This window comes from Staurois parvus, unplaced genomic scaffold (assembly GCF_062004578.1).
Source record: "Staurois parvus isolate SC_StPar_1 unplaced genomic scaffold, SC_StPar_1.0 ptg000372l, whole genome shotgun sequence".
Classification (NCBI taxonomy): Eukaryota; Metazoa; Chordata; class Amphibia; order Anura; family Ranidae; genus Staurois; species Staurois parvus.
In genome coordinates, this window is record NW_028318168.1 from 4,008,255 (window position 1) to 4,024,612 (window position 16,358).

At 40.8% G+C, this 16,358-nt stretch overlaps 1 protein-coding gene across 1 annotated transcript in view; it reads left to right on the forward strand.

Moving 5' to 3' along the window:
- The window catches only part of SMPDL3A (sphingomyelin phosphodiesterase acid like 3A), a 57,323-nt gene that overhangs the window by 8,158 nt on the left and 32,807 nt on the right, over nt 1-16,358 (forward strand). The window contains exons 2-3 of the mRNA XM_089685358.1: nt 3,595-3,808; nt 5,942-6,086. Coding sequence (XP_089541484.1) covers nt 3,595-3,808; nt 5,942-6,086 — 359 coding nt within the window. The remainder of the gene's footprint in view (nt 1-3,594; nt 3,809-5,941; nt 6,087-16,358) is intronic.

Below are 16,358 nucleotides of genomic sequence, written 5' to 3' on the forward strand. Positions count from 1 at the left end.
AGTCACCTGCAGCTAATAGGATACATACTGCTATATATAACTAATGTGCTTTGTGCTGTTTGCCAAAGCAAAAAAAAATTTCAACTTTAAATACAGAACAAACATATTTTACCAGCTGTAGGCTTTCTATAATGGCCTTTTCGCAGTCCCTCACTCTGCATAATTATTGGAAAAACTAAAGAGTATACACTGTACAATTAGATTGTTATGTGGGTTGCTTTTTATTCATAACTGTACACCTACGTACAGCTGCCTAGGTTCCTGGGGCCCAATCTGCAACCTGAGGGCCACATGTAGCCATTTGGTACTTGTTGTGTGGCTTGTAAAGGCAGTGTTCTCTAGCAGCTCCAAAATATTATGGAGGAAATTTACTAAAACTGGAAAGTGCAAAATCTTTTGCAGGTATGCATGATAGCCAATCAGCTTCTAAATTTGGCTTGTTCAATTAAGCTTTGACAATAAAACTGGAAGCTGATCGATTTCTATGCACAGCTGCACAGGATTTGGCACTCTCCAATTTTGGTAAATCAACCCCTATGTGTCCAGTCATGCCTTCTGTGGCATGTTTCCAGTCTCTAACCACCCCTGAAGCATGTTGGCACTCTGTCACTATCTCCAGTTATATGTCTGCAGTGTCTGACAGTCTACTGTAGTGTTACCTACACTGAATATTATGTGCTGCCTTTTTTGTGATAGCAGGGGCTGCAGTTGGGGTTTCCTATTTTTCATATGTTGACTATTTCTGGCCTAGAGTAAGAAATTATCCGGGAGAACAGAGCTTTCCCACCTCTTTATAGAAATAGCAATGACTATCCTGCTCTATACATCACCTGTTTTCCAGCGATTTATAGTCACACATTTATACTTTGCTACACATTTATTACTTTACTGCTACTATAATATGTGTGACTAAAGCTGGCCATATATTCTGCAATTTTCTTGTTCAATTTCCTTTAGATTTACCTTGGTTTTGGTAACTCTAAAGGAAAATTGTATAATGTATGGCCAGTCTTAGATGGAAGATCTACAAACAAAACATTTTCAGTAACAAGGATATGGAAGAATTGGTGATGAAGTCAATTGGTGATATTTTTGTCCACTAATCCAATGGCACATAGAAAGTGTGTCAACATGCAGATAGTGCTGGGAAAACATGCAAAACCAATATCAGTTGGTCAAAATGTTCTTCCCCTTTCTGAAAAGGAAGTTCCTATATTGTCAATTATTTCCCAACAAGCAGAAAAATTTATGTCTGTAACAATAAACATTATCATTGCACTATTATTTACATTTGACAGGTTTATGGAGGTCCCAGAAGACAACTATTGCTTTAAAGGGGAGCTCCAGGCTCCCCCAAAAATGTAAAAGTCAGCAGCTACAAATACTATAGTTGCTGACTTTTAATATAGGGACACTTACCTGTCCAGGGATCCATCACAGTCCTCACCCAAGTCAATTCTTCAGGTTTCTAAGCTGAACAACATCTCAACATTACTAGCCTGGTCAAACTATTTGAAATGTTTTCGTTGTTCTTAGTGGAATAGTGTCCCCATCCATACCTCCATGAAAGGCAGTTGTTACACCAGAGTGTGTATAAGAGGTTCTTGGCAGTGTTTATTGTCACTGATGTAAGAAAGGATTGGTATTAGCTCAAAACAAAATGAGAGTCTGGTGGCTATTCAAGGTCTACCTAAATACACAGCCAGTTTGCACAGATTTCTCTAGTCAACTACTCCTGACTTAACCCATTTCAGTCTTTAATTACCCCCCCCCCCATCCTCAAGACATGAAGGGTGTAGCGAGTGAGCAATCTCCAACAATTTGCTAAACCGCCTTACTACTCGCCAGTTTATTAACCACTTGCCCTCCAGAGGATTTACCCCCCCCCCCTCCCTTCCTGACCAGACCAGTTTTTTGTGATACAATTATGACAAATGTGCGGTCATACAATGTTGCACCCAAATTAAATTTATGTCCTTTTTTTCCATAAATGGAGCTTTCTTTTGGTGGTATTTGATCACCTGTGCATTTTTTATTTTTTGCACTATAAACAAACAAAGACAGAATTTTGAGAAAAAAAAACTGTTTTTTTGACTTTTTGCTATTAAACATGTCCAGTAAAAAAATAAAAAAAAATCAAATTTTGCCATAAATTTTGTCCAAAATGTATTCTGCCACAGGTCTTTGCTAAAAAAAAATCCCAATACGTGTAAATTAATTGGTTTACGTGAAAGTTAGAGCATCTACAAATGGCGGTATATATACTGGAATTTTATTTATTTTTTTATACTAGTAATGGCGGCGATCAGCAACTAATAGAGGGACTGCGGCGGGCATTCTGACACTGGGGGGAACTGACTAACTGTCACTGACATCCCCACTGATACTAATACAGTGATCAGTGCTAATAAAAAGCACTGGCACTGTACTAATGGCACTGGGCAGGAAGGAGTTAACATGTGAGGTGATCAAAGGGTTAACTGTGTGCTGTTTTACTGTGTGCTGTGTGTGTCTTTCACTGTGTCAGCACATTGCTTTGCATTGCTCTGCTATGCAGAGCAATACAAAGCAATATGCAAGAGTTGACAGGGGAAAGATCTGTATTTTTTACATACAGGTCTCTCCCCCGTCAGTGATACTCGGTGATCGCTGGGTGCCAGCGGGGAATCACCGGCCGAGACCTGGTGATCGACAGCTGGGGCCTCCAATGGCAGTGCGGGTACCTGGAAATGCAAAATCACGTATATATACATGATTTTGCACAGCCCTGTCACCCTGTAGCAGTATTTCTGCTATAGGGCAGCAGAAAAATGGTTAAATAAACCACCGTAGTCTAGGTGGCAGGTAAACCCAATCTAAGATGCTGCCCTGGACCGAGTAGGACAGTTTGTCACAGTGTGTACGTGGGAGATACTTAACTTGGATTAGAGGACATAGAGTCTTTTCCTGTGCTGCAGTGAACATTAAGCTTGCCATAGCTGTTGTGAACAGACGCGGAAGCTGCATATTAGTGCCACTTTTGGAAAACTTTTCACTGTTACAAACACTGTACACACAAGCTGAAAAAATGTAAGCTAAACTCCAGGAATTCAGCAACTTTGCAAAAAGTGCTGACATACTATGAGTTAAGTCCAATGAGTTGCATGCCAGCTCCTGGACTTTCCTCACTTATTTACTTAGAACAGGTTTATGGAGCTTGCAGAATCCAACTATTGCTTTCATTTGGTTGCTATGCCCACCCCTCTCTTCCTGCTGCCCAATCACAATAGCCTATGTATTGTGTGACCTCATTCACACAATACATAGGCTTCTGTAAATGAGAAGCAGAGGGGAGGGGCAGAGCTGCTCTGTGTGCTTCTCTCCTCTCACAGCCCTGAGTGTCTCTTACAGGAGTGCCATAAACCTGTCAGATGTAAATACTAGAAATAAGTACAGGAGGTGGCATGCACCCCACTGGACTTAACTCATAGTATGATTGCACATTTTATAAAGTGGCTGAATTCCTGGAATTTAGCTTTAAATTAATTTAGACTAGATAAACCCAGAGAAAATAGTGATAAACCTTTTCTGTATTTTTTTTTCTTTCATATTTAGGACAGTTTTGGCATATATCAGACCTTCACCTGGATTTCTCTTATCACCTCACTAAAGATCATACCAAAGTGTGTTTGTCCTCTAAGGGTGCCAACGCCTCAAACCCTGGAATTTATGGTGACTTTCTATGTGATTCGCCATATGGACTCATTTTATCAGCCATTCAGTACATAAAAGATTCAAAGGAAAAAGTTGACTTTATGATATGGACTGGGTAAGATATGGACTGGCTAATGTATCTATATCTTTTATGTGGTTTAATTATAAAGATAGCAAAGAAAAGCGTCAATAGCAGTAGTGACAACTCAGCTGCAGATGTGATGTTTCTAAAGCAGGTTAGAATTTTAAAGCTAATAATGTAAAGGGAATTTATAATGTTTCATCTATCTTTTCTTTCTTTATAATGTTCAAAATGATGAAAAATTGAATGGTATTCCTTTTATTCACCTTTTATCAAATAAAAGTAAAAGCTTGCATATGAAGACTTTATATAGCGAGGGGTTAGCATCAAATGGAAAGCCGAAGTACCACATTCAGCTCACAGAAGATACACTATTGTCAGCAGCAAAACAAAGCTCAGGTCTCTGTCTGTGCTTTATTGTATGGTTTTCACATCTCAACAGCCTAACAGACACTTTGAGCTAATAGCAAATGGTATAACATAACTTAAAGCAGAAAACAAATCTGCTCATCTAAGCACTAACTGAACACATTTTAACCGCCACTAAATCAAATATTTAGCAATTCTAATCTTTGTACAACAAAGCAAAATGTATCTTGCAGTTTAAACACAGAAGATTTCAACATCTTTTGACGTGTCTCAGCAACATTTACAAACCCTACTACAAATGCAATCAGTCTCCCAAGTTCTAAAAACATATTACCACTTGTGGGATGGTGATTAAGGAACCAACTCAACTTGAAAGTAGACTTCTTACCCATCTTTCCATGGTCTATAACACACAAAACCACATCCTGAGAGATGTATACCTTCTCTCCAGCACTTCCCAGCTTTTCCAGCACTCTTTATACCATTCAGATTCTACTACATGCTACCTCTAATTGTAAAGTTTTGGGCCATGTACCTTTAGTAGTGAGAAAAGTTTTATAAAATGTCTTCACTGGGTAGACAAAAGCACATATTGTTTAACAAATTACACAAGTCTTTTATGACCATAGACTTGAAGGATATACTCTGATCAATCTTTGAATATTTCAGTGCTGATGAAAATGTAAAATTACTCCTTGGGAGCAATATATCTTGAAGAACTGCCCTAAGAAATTTATAAACTTGGCATGGTCTCGTCTTTAAGATTTAATGGGAAATTTGGCATTATATTGTGTATTCAGATTCCAGGCCATCATAATTCACAGACTGTAAGATTCTCAGCAGACTTAACAAGTGTAAAACAAACAATAATTCCCACACCAACAAGCCTGCAACAAAACCGAATTGCCCCTGTCTAACAGTTCATGTTAAAAACAACCTAAGCCTATCCATTACTCTATGTGCTTCAGCTTGGGAGACTCTCCACATTATAGTTAGAACTGCAGTACACTGTGGTGCCTTGACACGGTCACTGCAGCTTACACATATATTTGCAAATGTGTGCAAACTAAATCCCTTTTTTTGTAACATGAACAGGGTCAATTCTGTTTTGTTGCAGGCTGACTGGTAAATGAGCTGAAAATTTTTGTTTATTTTTTACATGCGTTGCCTTTACATGTGTTCCCTGCTGCAAAGGCTAGGTATAGGTTGGGGTAGTTGCCATTTGTCTGTACTGTTGGTGAATTGGTGCATGGATGCACTGGATACCTTTATCTGCCATTGTGCTATTGCTGGGTGTCCCATGCATCCCTGTGTGTTTTAGGAGGGGTGGGCTCCATCCAGGCACACCTGCCCTTAACCTATCCATTACTCTATGTGCTCCAACTTGCAAGACTCTAAAAATTATAGAGTTAGGACTGCAGTACATTGGGGGTGCCTTGATGTGGCCACTGCAGCTTACACATATATTTGCAAATATGTGCAAATAAAACCCCTTGTTTTAACGTGAACTGTTAGAGAGGGTCAATTTTACAGGCTGGCTGGTAAGTGAGCTGGGAATTTTTGTTTGTTTTTGACATGCATTGCCTGTTCATATGTTCCTTGCTGCAAAAGCTAGTTCTAAGTTGGAGTGGTTGCCATTTGTTTGTAGACTTAACAAGTCTGCATCTATACATTTGGGAACATTACAAGAAATTATAGTTCACCAATTTACCTGATTCGTGATGGCACATACTGTATATAATTATAAAGTTAATAAACACAGATATGTAACATGTCTTATTTCCATTTTTTCTACAGGGATAGTCCCCCTCATGTTCCTGTAAATGAACTATCTACAAAAATAGTAATAGAAGTAATTAAAAACATGACAGCCACCATTCGTACACTCTTACCAGACATGCTTGTATTTCCTGCACTTGGCAACCATGACTACTGGCCACAGGTATGTTTTATATTATTAAATATAATAGAAATTTAATTCTAACACATCATGAATCGAGAACCACTAATAAATGAACTCTTCATAAAACAAAAAAATTACAAATATTTTACCTTCACAGATACAAGTACGGTATACTATATCTCTTACAGTACAAGGGTGACAGCTGTTGATTGGTTTGCAGTTTGTCAATAAAGTGCAAGGGGGGATTTTAATGCCCAACTCTGGGCTTACCTCTCCCAATCGTTCTCTGTAATATTTGCCTTTTCTGAAGTTTTCAGGCCAATAATGTGATGTCACTGGATGCTGTAAGGCTCATGATGCCCTACACTCACAGTCTGTCCTCAGTATTTCAGATTAATTGTACAGTATGTCTTTAAATCCAGAATACTGAGGACATCTTGAAGAAAAGGGAGTCCTGTGGTGGACAGCTGAGGTGAGGATTTCAGCAAGAACGATTTTAATTTCTTTACACCTACAGTGGGGCATTTGTTATTTGGGTGCAATATGGTGTGGTGACATTGGACACACAGAGTTGCAACAATGTATTGTGGGAATTGCAAAATAGTACAACAAACCAGCAGGGAGCACTCATGACAGTCAGAGCAGAGAGTCAGCAGTGAATAGGCCCAAGCTGCAGACAGCACCTGTCCAGGGGAGCAGAGTGCAGCCTGGCTGGTCCAACCCAAAGAGAGCTTGGTCAGATGTAGATATAAGACCTAAGCTTTCCCTCCTCCTCCTCATGAACCTCTCCTTGTTACTTTTGCTGTCCCTGATAGATGGGTATGCTCTCCCTACACTAGCCAACTTGCAATTGCACACCAAAATCCTGGGGCAGGGGATGAAAAAGACTGCATGACCCAAGATGGTTGCAAGGGTCACCTGGATGCAGGACAGCCAACCGGATTGCTGTCACAGGGGACCGAGGGAATCATAGAAAACCCAGTTTCTCCTGATTTCCTCCTCCAACTGCATTGCTGTTCCAGGCAAACACCACCTGCAGTGGAGAATGTAGACTGCACCTGCTTTCACTATAAATGATACAGGTACTGTATATTCATCCCAACATTCTATTGAAAATGTTGCACACAAATTATAACTCAATTTCAGGTTCCCACAAAACCTGCAGTTTTGGTATATAAGCAGGCAACCTAAATACTCCTGGGCAACAGTGTCCAATTTTGCGAAACGGAAGGGAAAGTTCCTTTCTTACCCCACTGTGCAGCTAATTCAATTCTCTAGATTATTTAGTTATTGCAACTTTGAACATTGTGGGAAAACCATCCACTCCATTTTTAATAGTTATTGATTTTCGCATTTGTACCTTATTTAGTAGGACATTTCATATTCCACAATCAACCCTTACTATGGTAAAGAACTCTTTCATAAGGTACAACTTTCAGCATAATTCCAGATAACTAACGTTTTTTAAAGGTTTCTAGCATTTGGTAATGCCAGTGATTTACTGGTAAGCCATTTTTTTTTCTTAACATGCTTATTAAATTCCAAATCATAAAATAGGATTACTCCGGTTTGAAGTCACATAGGTCATGCAAGAGAATACTTATTGTATACAGACATGATTGTCATTGTAACCACTAGATGTCACTTGAGACTATGCACATAGTATTGCAGGACCCCCTGAAAGTTCCTAGGGTCTGTCGGGCTATCTCTCTTGTGTAAATACAGTAGTGGTCTTGGATTTCAGTTTATTTGCAAATTTCCATTATGTTACACTTAACACAGATATTTTTGACACCTTACCCTGTCTGTCCATTTAATGATAGAAGCCCCTATTACCAGCCATTGCTGCAATGTTATTAAAAAATACAGTAAACGCTTCTTACCTTCTTCCTCGCAATCTTCGTTACAGTGTACACTGAGCCAACAAGATGATATTCCAGCACTTTTTTGTCAATGGAGCATGAAATAAGAGAAAACTCCAAATGTGACAGCCATAAAAGACGAACAGAGGTTTTTTCATATCCCATTCCCATCCCAAAGCTAAAAAAAATTGTGGCTGGATACCAAAAGTCACAGGAAACTTAGAAAGGGTACACAAATGGGAAACTGCATAGGGTTGTACACTCCAATAACATCCACCATACCATAACAACATAACAGCCACAAAGTAAACACATGACAAAGGTTGTAGGAAAACTTTAGACCCCATTATTGGGCTTAAATACATTTTAATTATAAGCTCCAAGGAGCAGGGCCCTCCTATCCCTCTTGTATTGAACTGTATTGTTGCTGTTTTGTCTCCTGTTATATTGTACAGCGCTGAGCAAACTGTTGGCGCTATATAAATCCTGTATAATAATAATAATAATAATTATTATTTTATAATAAGTTTCAACCTTTATTACCCAAGAGAACCAGTATTAAAGCCCAACTTTGGATAGATTAAAACCGTGCCTTGCGGTGGGGCTGTCTCTGTAATTAAGGGTTAATTGCTTGTTTTGTCTAGGGGAGAGGATAAACAGCTTACCTGATCCTCTGCTCTCCTGGCAAGCATTGCAACCCCACAATCCAGAGGTGGACTGTCCCTCGAAGTCCTCACATCCAGAGTAGGGCTATAGACCCTGCTCTGATCTTGGAGACATCAGGCCATAGACCAGTGGAGCATGGGGGTGCAGAAGTTGCAGGGATCGGTCTAATTATAGGGAAGAGTGGAGGATTGGGTAAGTATATCTCTTTTTACTGTTTCCCTAGACCAAAACAAGCAACCAACACTAACAGTAGTGGCACAGATCCACTACAACAGATAATTTTGTTATTTGCCCAGAGTTGGGCTGTAACGCTTAGCAGACCAACATGCTCATTCCAGCCATAGATGGATCCATCTATGGGCAGGCTATTTGTACCCAAGTCTTTCCATTGATCCATCTATTGGCTTGGGTACAACCAGCCTGGTGGAAATGTTTTCTTGTGATCACTGTGGGTGACTATAGCTGTTAGCAGTAATCACAGGCAGGGCTCCCCACTGGCAGAACACAATAGCTCTGTGGGAGGGATTCCCCATGAACACTGACTGTGTTGATGGGGAATTGAGCAATTTTTGTTCCTGCAACCCATGGTGGCAGGAAAGAAAATCAAGTCATCTATAACTTGCTTTAGTCACCAAGACTCAAGCAGCAATATCTTACACCAGCTAAATGACAGTTTACCCACCACTGTCCATCCACAAACAAGACATAAACAGCAAACCAGCCACACAGAGTCATTTTATATGATTGTTAAAGTAGTTGTAAAGGTAGGAGGTTTTTTTACCTTCATGCATTGTATGTATGAATGAAAAAAACCTTCTGTGTGCTGCTCTCCGCACAGCCGCCCCTAATATTCACCTTAGCCCCCTCTTGATCCAATGATGTGCACAGGAGCTTCAGCTGTCCTGGGACTCAATTACATCCAGTGAGCCAATGAGGAGAGAGCGGGGGGGGCGCACAGAGCCGTGACTCTGAGTCTGATGGAGCCAGGCTCTCCATAGCAAGCATCTTGCTATTTGGGGCACTGGTAAAGGGAGGAAGAGCAAGGAGTGCTGGTAGGGGACCCAAAAAGAAGAGGATTGAGGCTGCCCTGTGCAAAACCATTGCACAGAGCAAGTAAGTATGACATGTTTGTCATTAAAAAAAAAAAATTAAATTGAGCCTGTAATACCACATCAAATGATCCTTTAGATATTCTGATCCTATTTTCGACTGGAGATTAAATGAGTCCTATATAAAATTGTTCTGTGTATGGTCACCATGGGGGTTATTTACTAAAACTGGAGAGTTTAAAATCTGGTGCAGCTCTGCATAGAAACCAATCAGCTTCCATGTTTTAATGTCAAAGCTTAATTGAACAAGCTGACATTAGAAGCTGATTGGCTACCATGCACAGCTGCTCCAGATTCTGAGTGCACCAGTTTTAGTAAATCACCCCCACAGTCAGTTTCTTGATCAGCCACATATACAGTTGAGTAAAGTGAGGATCTACTTAAATATTCCATTGAAATAATATCTAGTCAGGTAGACCCATATGCAAAAAATGATGAAAGAGCTCAAAATGTTACTGTGTGTGGTCATCTTACATTAACTGCTGTTACCTAATGTTTGTTTTAAGGGCACTTTGCTCTTTTTCATTTACTTTTTTCACTTTGCTGTCCCCAGTACCATGGGAAGGAGGTGTTCTGTACACACTGCTGTGAGTTAGAAGTGGTAATGAGATCTTGAGGGAAAGGAACAAGGAAGATCAGTTACTTTTTTAAAATTATGCAATTATGTTGAATCCTGTTAATCCTGTTCTCTCCCTTGCCTGATATGCAATAAATTATATTGACAGAAATTTAAAGTCAGCTCCAACTTTGCCTTGGTTATAGGAATTGTATAGTAATACATTGTATGGAGACTTTATAGTGATAAGTGTGTCACAGTTATTACACCTCTCAAAATAAAAAGCAAAATGTACAATAACCATCACACTTTTTACAAATATTAAATAATATCCATCATGCCGGAAAATTTGTGCAAATAACTGATCATCAATCACCATATATGCCAGTAAACCTTAAAGTGAAACTACACTGCAACTGAACACCACAAATCAAAAACGCAATTAAATTCATTTTTAATATTCACAGCAAGCTCCCCCATCCATCCATGTCTCCAAGCTTTTTTCTGCTGAGAAATCACTTTGAAAACCACCCCCTTAGCATTTCTGGTCATAGCCATCTTAAGTAAGGGCAAAGGGGTAAAGGGTACCTGTGATTCTTTGCATCGCAGTGCGACAATATTAACTATACATGCAGAATTTGACAGGGAGCACCACTTGTTAAACTCAACCATGTAAGTTAATAGGGCTGTAAACACTTGGCTCGCACTTGCAATGCATTTCTGCATTGCAAAGTTCTCATTTAGTAATTAAAAAAAAATTAAACAACAAAAAAAAAAGGCATCAGGAGGCACCAGCGTCACCACCTGATTGCCTGCAAACCTCTTTTCACCATATAGCAGATCACAGATCCACACTTGTGGCAGTTACTGCCACAAGTGTGATGTGAGCCTAAAATAGCCCCATAAATTATGTGTATGTATATATATATATATATATATATATATATTGTAAAAAAAAATATATATATATACATATATACACTTTAAGCCCAAGGCCTCACTCATACAACTTTGCATTTTGTAAAAAATAAAAAATGTACAAATAAATTTAATAAATGTACATTTATTATTTTTTCCACTGCAGCCTGTAAAGCATTGCACCTGCGATCAGCAGATCATGGGTTCATTGGGTTCATGGGTGCCAAGATCCTGCAGACATTCAGTACAGCTGTCTGTCTGTACCCTATAAGAAGACAGTTACCGAATTGCAGGAAGTATGACTGAAGTATGAGAGCATTCATCAGCTCCCTGGTAATTAATTGAGAACTACAAGGTGTCTGCCACAGTGTAGTTCATTCATTTACAGAACTGCGGCAGACACAGCCCTCACATGGGTGTACAAATGCCCATGTGAACGATTCCTAGGGATAGGGTTGCCCCTCATCCCTTTAATACCGAACAAATATTATCTACACAGGTTCTGTCACAGGTACACAGGCTGATTAAGGCGGTAATTAAACTCACTTAGTGCCTCATCTGTATTAAATTAGCTTCAGAACCTGTGTAGTTAATATGTGTTTGGATTAAAGGGAGGAGGTGGCAACCCTACTTAAGGACACGGCACAGATTTCAACTGTCACTTCTCAATCCTTTTCCAATTTCATGCCAAGATTTGAAAACCAATCCAGCATTTCTGCCAATAAAAGTGTACAGGGGTCACACTGACCCACCTTCCCCTTCAAATATTTGACCAAAGTGAATTGAATGAACATTTTAAACTCCTTTAGTAAATAAACCTCACTGTATCATTAATGGATTGTTTTTTTCTCCATGTCGTGTTGAGTCCTGGTGATGTAAATCCATATTCCCTTATTATTAAAGTGGTAGTAAACTCTGCTTTTTGACTTGTACCTACAGGTAAGCCTATAATGAGACTTACCTATAGGTACAGTGAATGTCTCCTAAACCTGTTTAAGAGATATTCATTCATGAAGCAGTCAAGACATCACCGAAGCATGCGCACAAAGCTCTGAATTTACAGCACACTGGAGTATGCCATCCATTGACAGTGCTGTTCCATGACCATGACTCTCCAGCACATGCGCAGAAGTGACATCATTGTCGCCCGGCCATTTAAACGCCTGGAGGGCACGAACCTGGAAGGAAGACCAGGTGAAGATGGAAGCACTGACAGCAGTGACAGCACGCTGCCGGAGGGCTTTGTTTTAAGGTAAGTCTGTCATAATGTGCTAGTAGGTGGTGCATACTAGCACATTATGGCATGAACTGCCCAGGGGCCCACATTATTTTTCCAATAAAGGAGTTTACTACCACTTAAAGCCTCACCTCTTCATCATTTCAGTTGTGTCACAGCTGTGCCAACAAACTGTGCCATAAATGTATACATCAGATGACAGATAAGCCAACGTTTGTGTCCAAAAGAGGAAGGAGCAACAGTTTGTGTGTGTAGTCATTTATTTCAGCTCCCTATCAGCTTTTTTTTATTACTTTGGTTTTGGCCTCTAAATAAGTAACAAAGTTAATTTACTGTATTGTCCACAGCACGCCTGGCTGCAGTAAAAAGTGCAATGCAAATGTGAATGGAGAGCTAAGTGTCTACATCCGTTACTCTTTTAAAGTGGAACTTTACTCTCTTAATCAAAAATGACTAGTTTTATGCTGCTAGCATTAGTAAATAGATAGAAAGGTATATTTACTTCCCCCCAGCCCGGACACCAACCCCCATTGACTTCTCCATCACATCCAACAACGCCACCATCAAACCCGCCCCGCAGGCCAGAGCACTTGGTGTCATTCTGGACTCCAACCTATCCTTCCAGCCCCAAGTCCAATCTTTAACAAACTCATGCAGACTCCACCTCCACAACATCGCCAAAATACACACGTTCCTAACCCCAGAAACCACTAAACAGCTCATCCACTCCCTCATCATATCCCGACTCGACTACTGCAACTCCCTTCTCACTGGCCTGCCTCGCCGCTGGCTATCCCCGCTTCAGTCGATCCTGAATACGGCTGCCAGACTCATTCACCTTTCCAACTGCTCCATTTCCGCCAACCCCTCTGCCAATCCCTCCACTGGCTTCCGATTGCGCAACAGATCAAATTCAAAATCCTAACACTGACGTACAAAGCTGTCCACCATACTGCCCCGTACTACATCACTGACCTAATATCCAAGTACCACCCAGCACACACACTCCTCACAAGACCTCCTTCTCTCTAGTTCCCTGGTCTCTTCCTCCCATGCCTGCCTCCAGGACTTCTCCAGGGTGTCACCCATCCTCTGGAACTCCCTGCCCCAACCCATCAGATTATCACCTACTCTCCTCTCATTTAGGCGCACCCTGAAAACCCACCTCTTCAGGGAAGCCTACCCCACCCCCTGCTAACTTGCCGACCTCCTCCACTCTTCCTACCACCCCATCCCCCACAGCTATCTCCTCCTGTGCCACCATCCCCTCCCTCCTAGATTGTAAGCTCGAAAGAGCAGGGCCCTCGATCCCCTCATGTTTTGCATTGTATTGTTATTGTTCTGTCATATGTTCTGTCCCCCTTTGTAATGTACAGCGCTGAGCGAACTATTGGCTCTTTATAAATACTGTATAATAATAATAATATTTAGTTGTTTTACATTTTTTTTCTTGAGTTATTTCCTGGCTTCCCAGGCTAGGCAAATAATATCATATATCACAAGATTCTTCAGGAGGGGGAGGGGTTTTCTCAATTATGCACACCTTTCTACCTGCATGCCTGAGCTAAGGAAGAAAGGATTTGAAGAAGTAAATGCTACATGGATCATCTGTACAAAAAGAGTCAAAACCACCCCAACCTTTAACTAGCCTTTACTGTAAGGTGCATGTGGAAGGGCAACACACATCACAAACAAAAGATTTCCCAGCATACTTGCCAGCCAGCTTGCAAAACAACCAAACTGACCCTGTTTAACATTTCAAGTTAAAAACAGGGTTTTGTTTGCACACATTTGAAAATATATGCATATGCTGCTGTGCCCATGTCAAGGCTCCTCTATATACAGCAGTCCTAACTCTATAATTTTCAGAGCCTCCAAAGTTGGAGAACATATAGCATTGGATAGATTAAGGGCTGGTGTACCTGGAAAAAACCCTGTTTTTATAACTTGCTAGAAAGTGCCAAATTGGTTAATTTGCCGGCTTGCCAGTAAGTGTGCTGAAAAATTTGTTGTTTGTTTTTTACATGAATCAGGATAGCCATGGACAGAAAAGCGAAGGGGGTGTTTTTCAAAGTGGTTTCTACACAATAACGCGTGTAGACATGGATGGATTGATGCATTTGCTTTGAATATTAAAATTGAATTAAATAGCATTTTTGGTTTTTAATGCCCAATTGCAGTGTAGTTCCACAAGTATAACTATACTTGTTTAGCAGGGCTGCAATCACACGAGTGTTTAACCATGCTGCAAATCCCAACGGAAAAGACACACTATGTATGCATCTAGCCACAATCACTGCAACTAATCCCAGGCTATTTGAACAGTCAAGAATATTCAGCAGCTTGTCATTCCACTGTATGGACTTGGATGCCACAGCTATTCACACACAGCTGTCAATCCCATTCACAAGAATCAGTAACACCCCTGCAAATGCAGCCTAACATTTGTTGTGTAGTGGGGGAGTGCATCCACCATCAGACCAGCACCTGGCCAGACCTAGGGGTAGTGACCATTTATTAACAGCATACCTTGGGCATGGGGCCCTCTTGGGGAACTATCCTACTCTCCTTTGCATTTGGGGATGCCTCTGGGGTGACGCATCCTGGCTTAACAGGTAACTATTGATAGTTCTCTGTACACCTGCTTCAGGCCTTACATCAATAGACTCAGCTTTTCCCACTGGACAAAAAGTTTTGTTTCTAGAAGACAACTATACCTAAATGTTAAGAGAAGGAAAAGTCCACATCAGGAATATCCTTTAACAGTTTACAGAATCAATAGAAACAAAGATACTTAAACACATCAGCCATTGCCTATAGGTGTCTGCACTCAGCTTAAAGGAGAAGTACAGCCGATGCTCTTTTGGCTGTACTTCTCATGTGTATCACAGAAGTGCAATTCATTTTGCACTCCTATGACCCATTTTCAGCTGACAGTGGACTGAAGTCCGCTGTTGGCTGATGTCACTCAGCCTGTCCAGATTGGGGAAAGATTCCGCCTTCACAGCCGGGATCCACCTCAGAATCTGGAGCGGCACCTAGCTCAGCCTCTCAGAGAAGCACTGAGAACCTGAGCAAGCCTTCCACAGCCCAGCACTCCAGTGAGCATGTGGGGGAGGGGAGCAGAGAGTGGTGACTGAGTCCCATTCTCTACTTAGAGCGGAGAGGAGAACTCAGCTATCAGCGATCATGTGATCGCTGAGTTCTCACCCTTAAAGCCAGTGGGGGATCGATGAAGCATCGCACCGATGCTTCATCCACCTAGGTAAGTATAATGGGGGAAAAAATTAATTCCATACTTCTCTTTTAAGTTACAAACAGTCCAGGCATAGTTCAGAGTGATGTGACATGAGAGGGATCTTGAGAGGCCCATTATGCACAGAGAAGTAATTCCCAGATTCCAGAATTCCTAATTAGGGAAAAAAATAGTCCCCTAAAATTCATACAGTCCTTCAGCTTCTATTGGCATCCTCCCTAAATGGGAATCTAAACTAATAAGGTCCATCTGCCTACATGTTTTTCTGGTCTGGAGCATCCAAAGAGACAACTAGTAATCATTCTCCTCATGGAAACTAACCCAAGATGTTCTCTGCCTACCTAATATATCCTTACCCAAAGTGCCTCTCTCATAACAGAGGCATCGTTTGGAACTTAATTCTACTGACTCCTTAGTCTTCTCAGACTAACTGCTTTGGGGACAGCTAGATACCTACGAAGGCATTACAAAAGGCTACCTTTGTGCTCTTCCCTACACATACATTGAAAGGCTTTCAGCAAATGTCAATACTGACTCCTACCTGCTGCCATTACATATGGTTTCCACTTGCTTCCTTCCTTTCTGCAGCTGCTTCTACTTCCTGTGTTCCAATGAGAGGGTCTTCTTCATATAATCACATTGTTAGTCCCATTGATGCAAAAGTCACATTCAGTTTTATTTTGCCAATTTTAGAAAATCATAGCTGG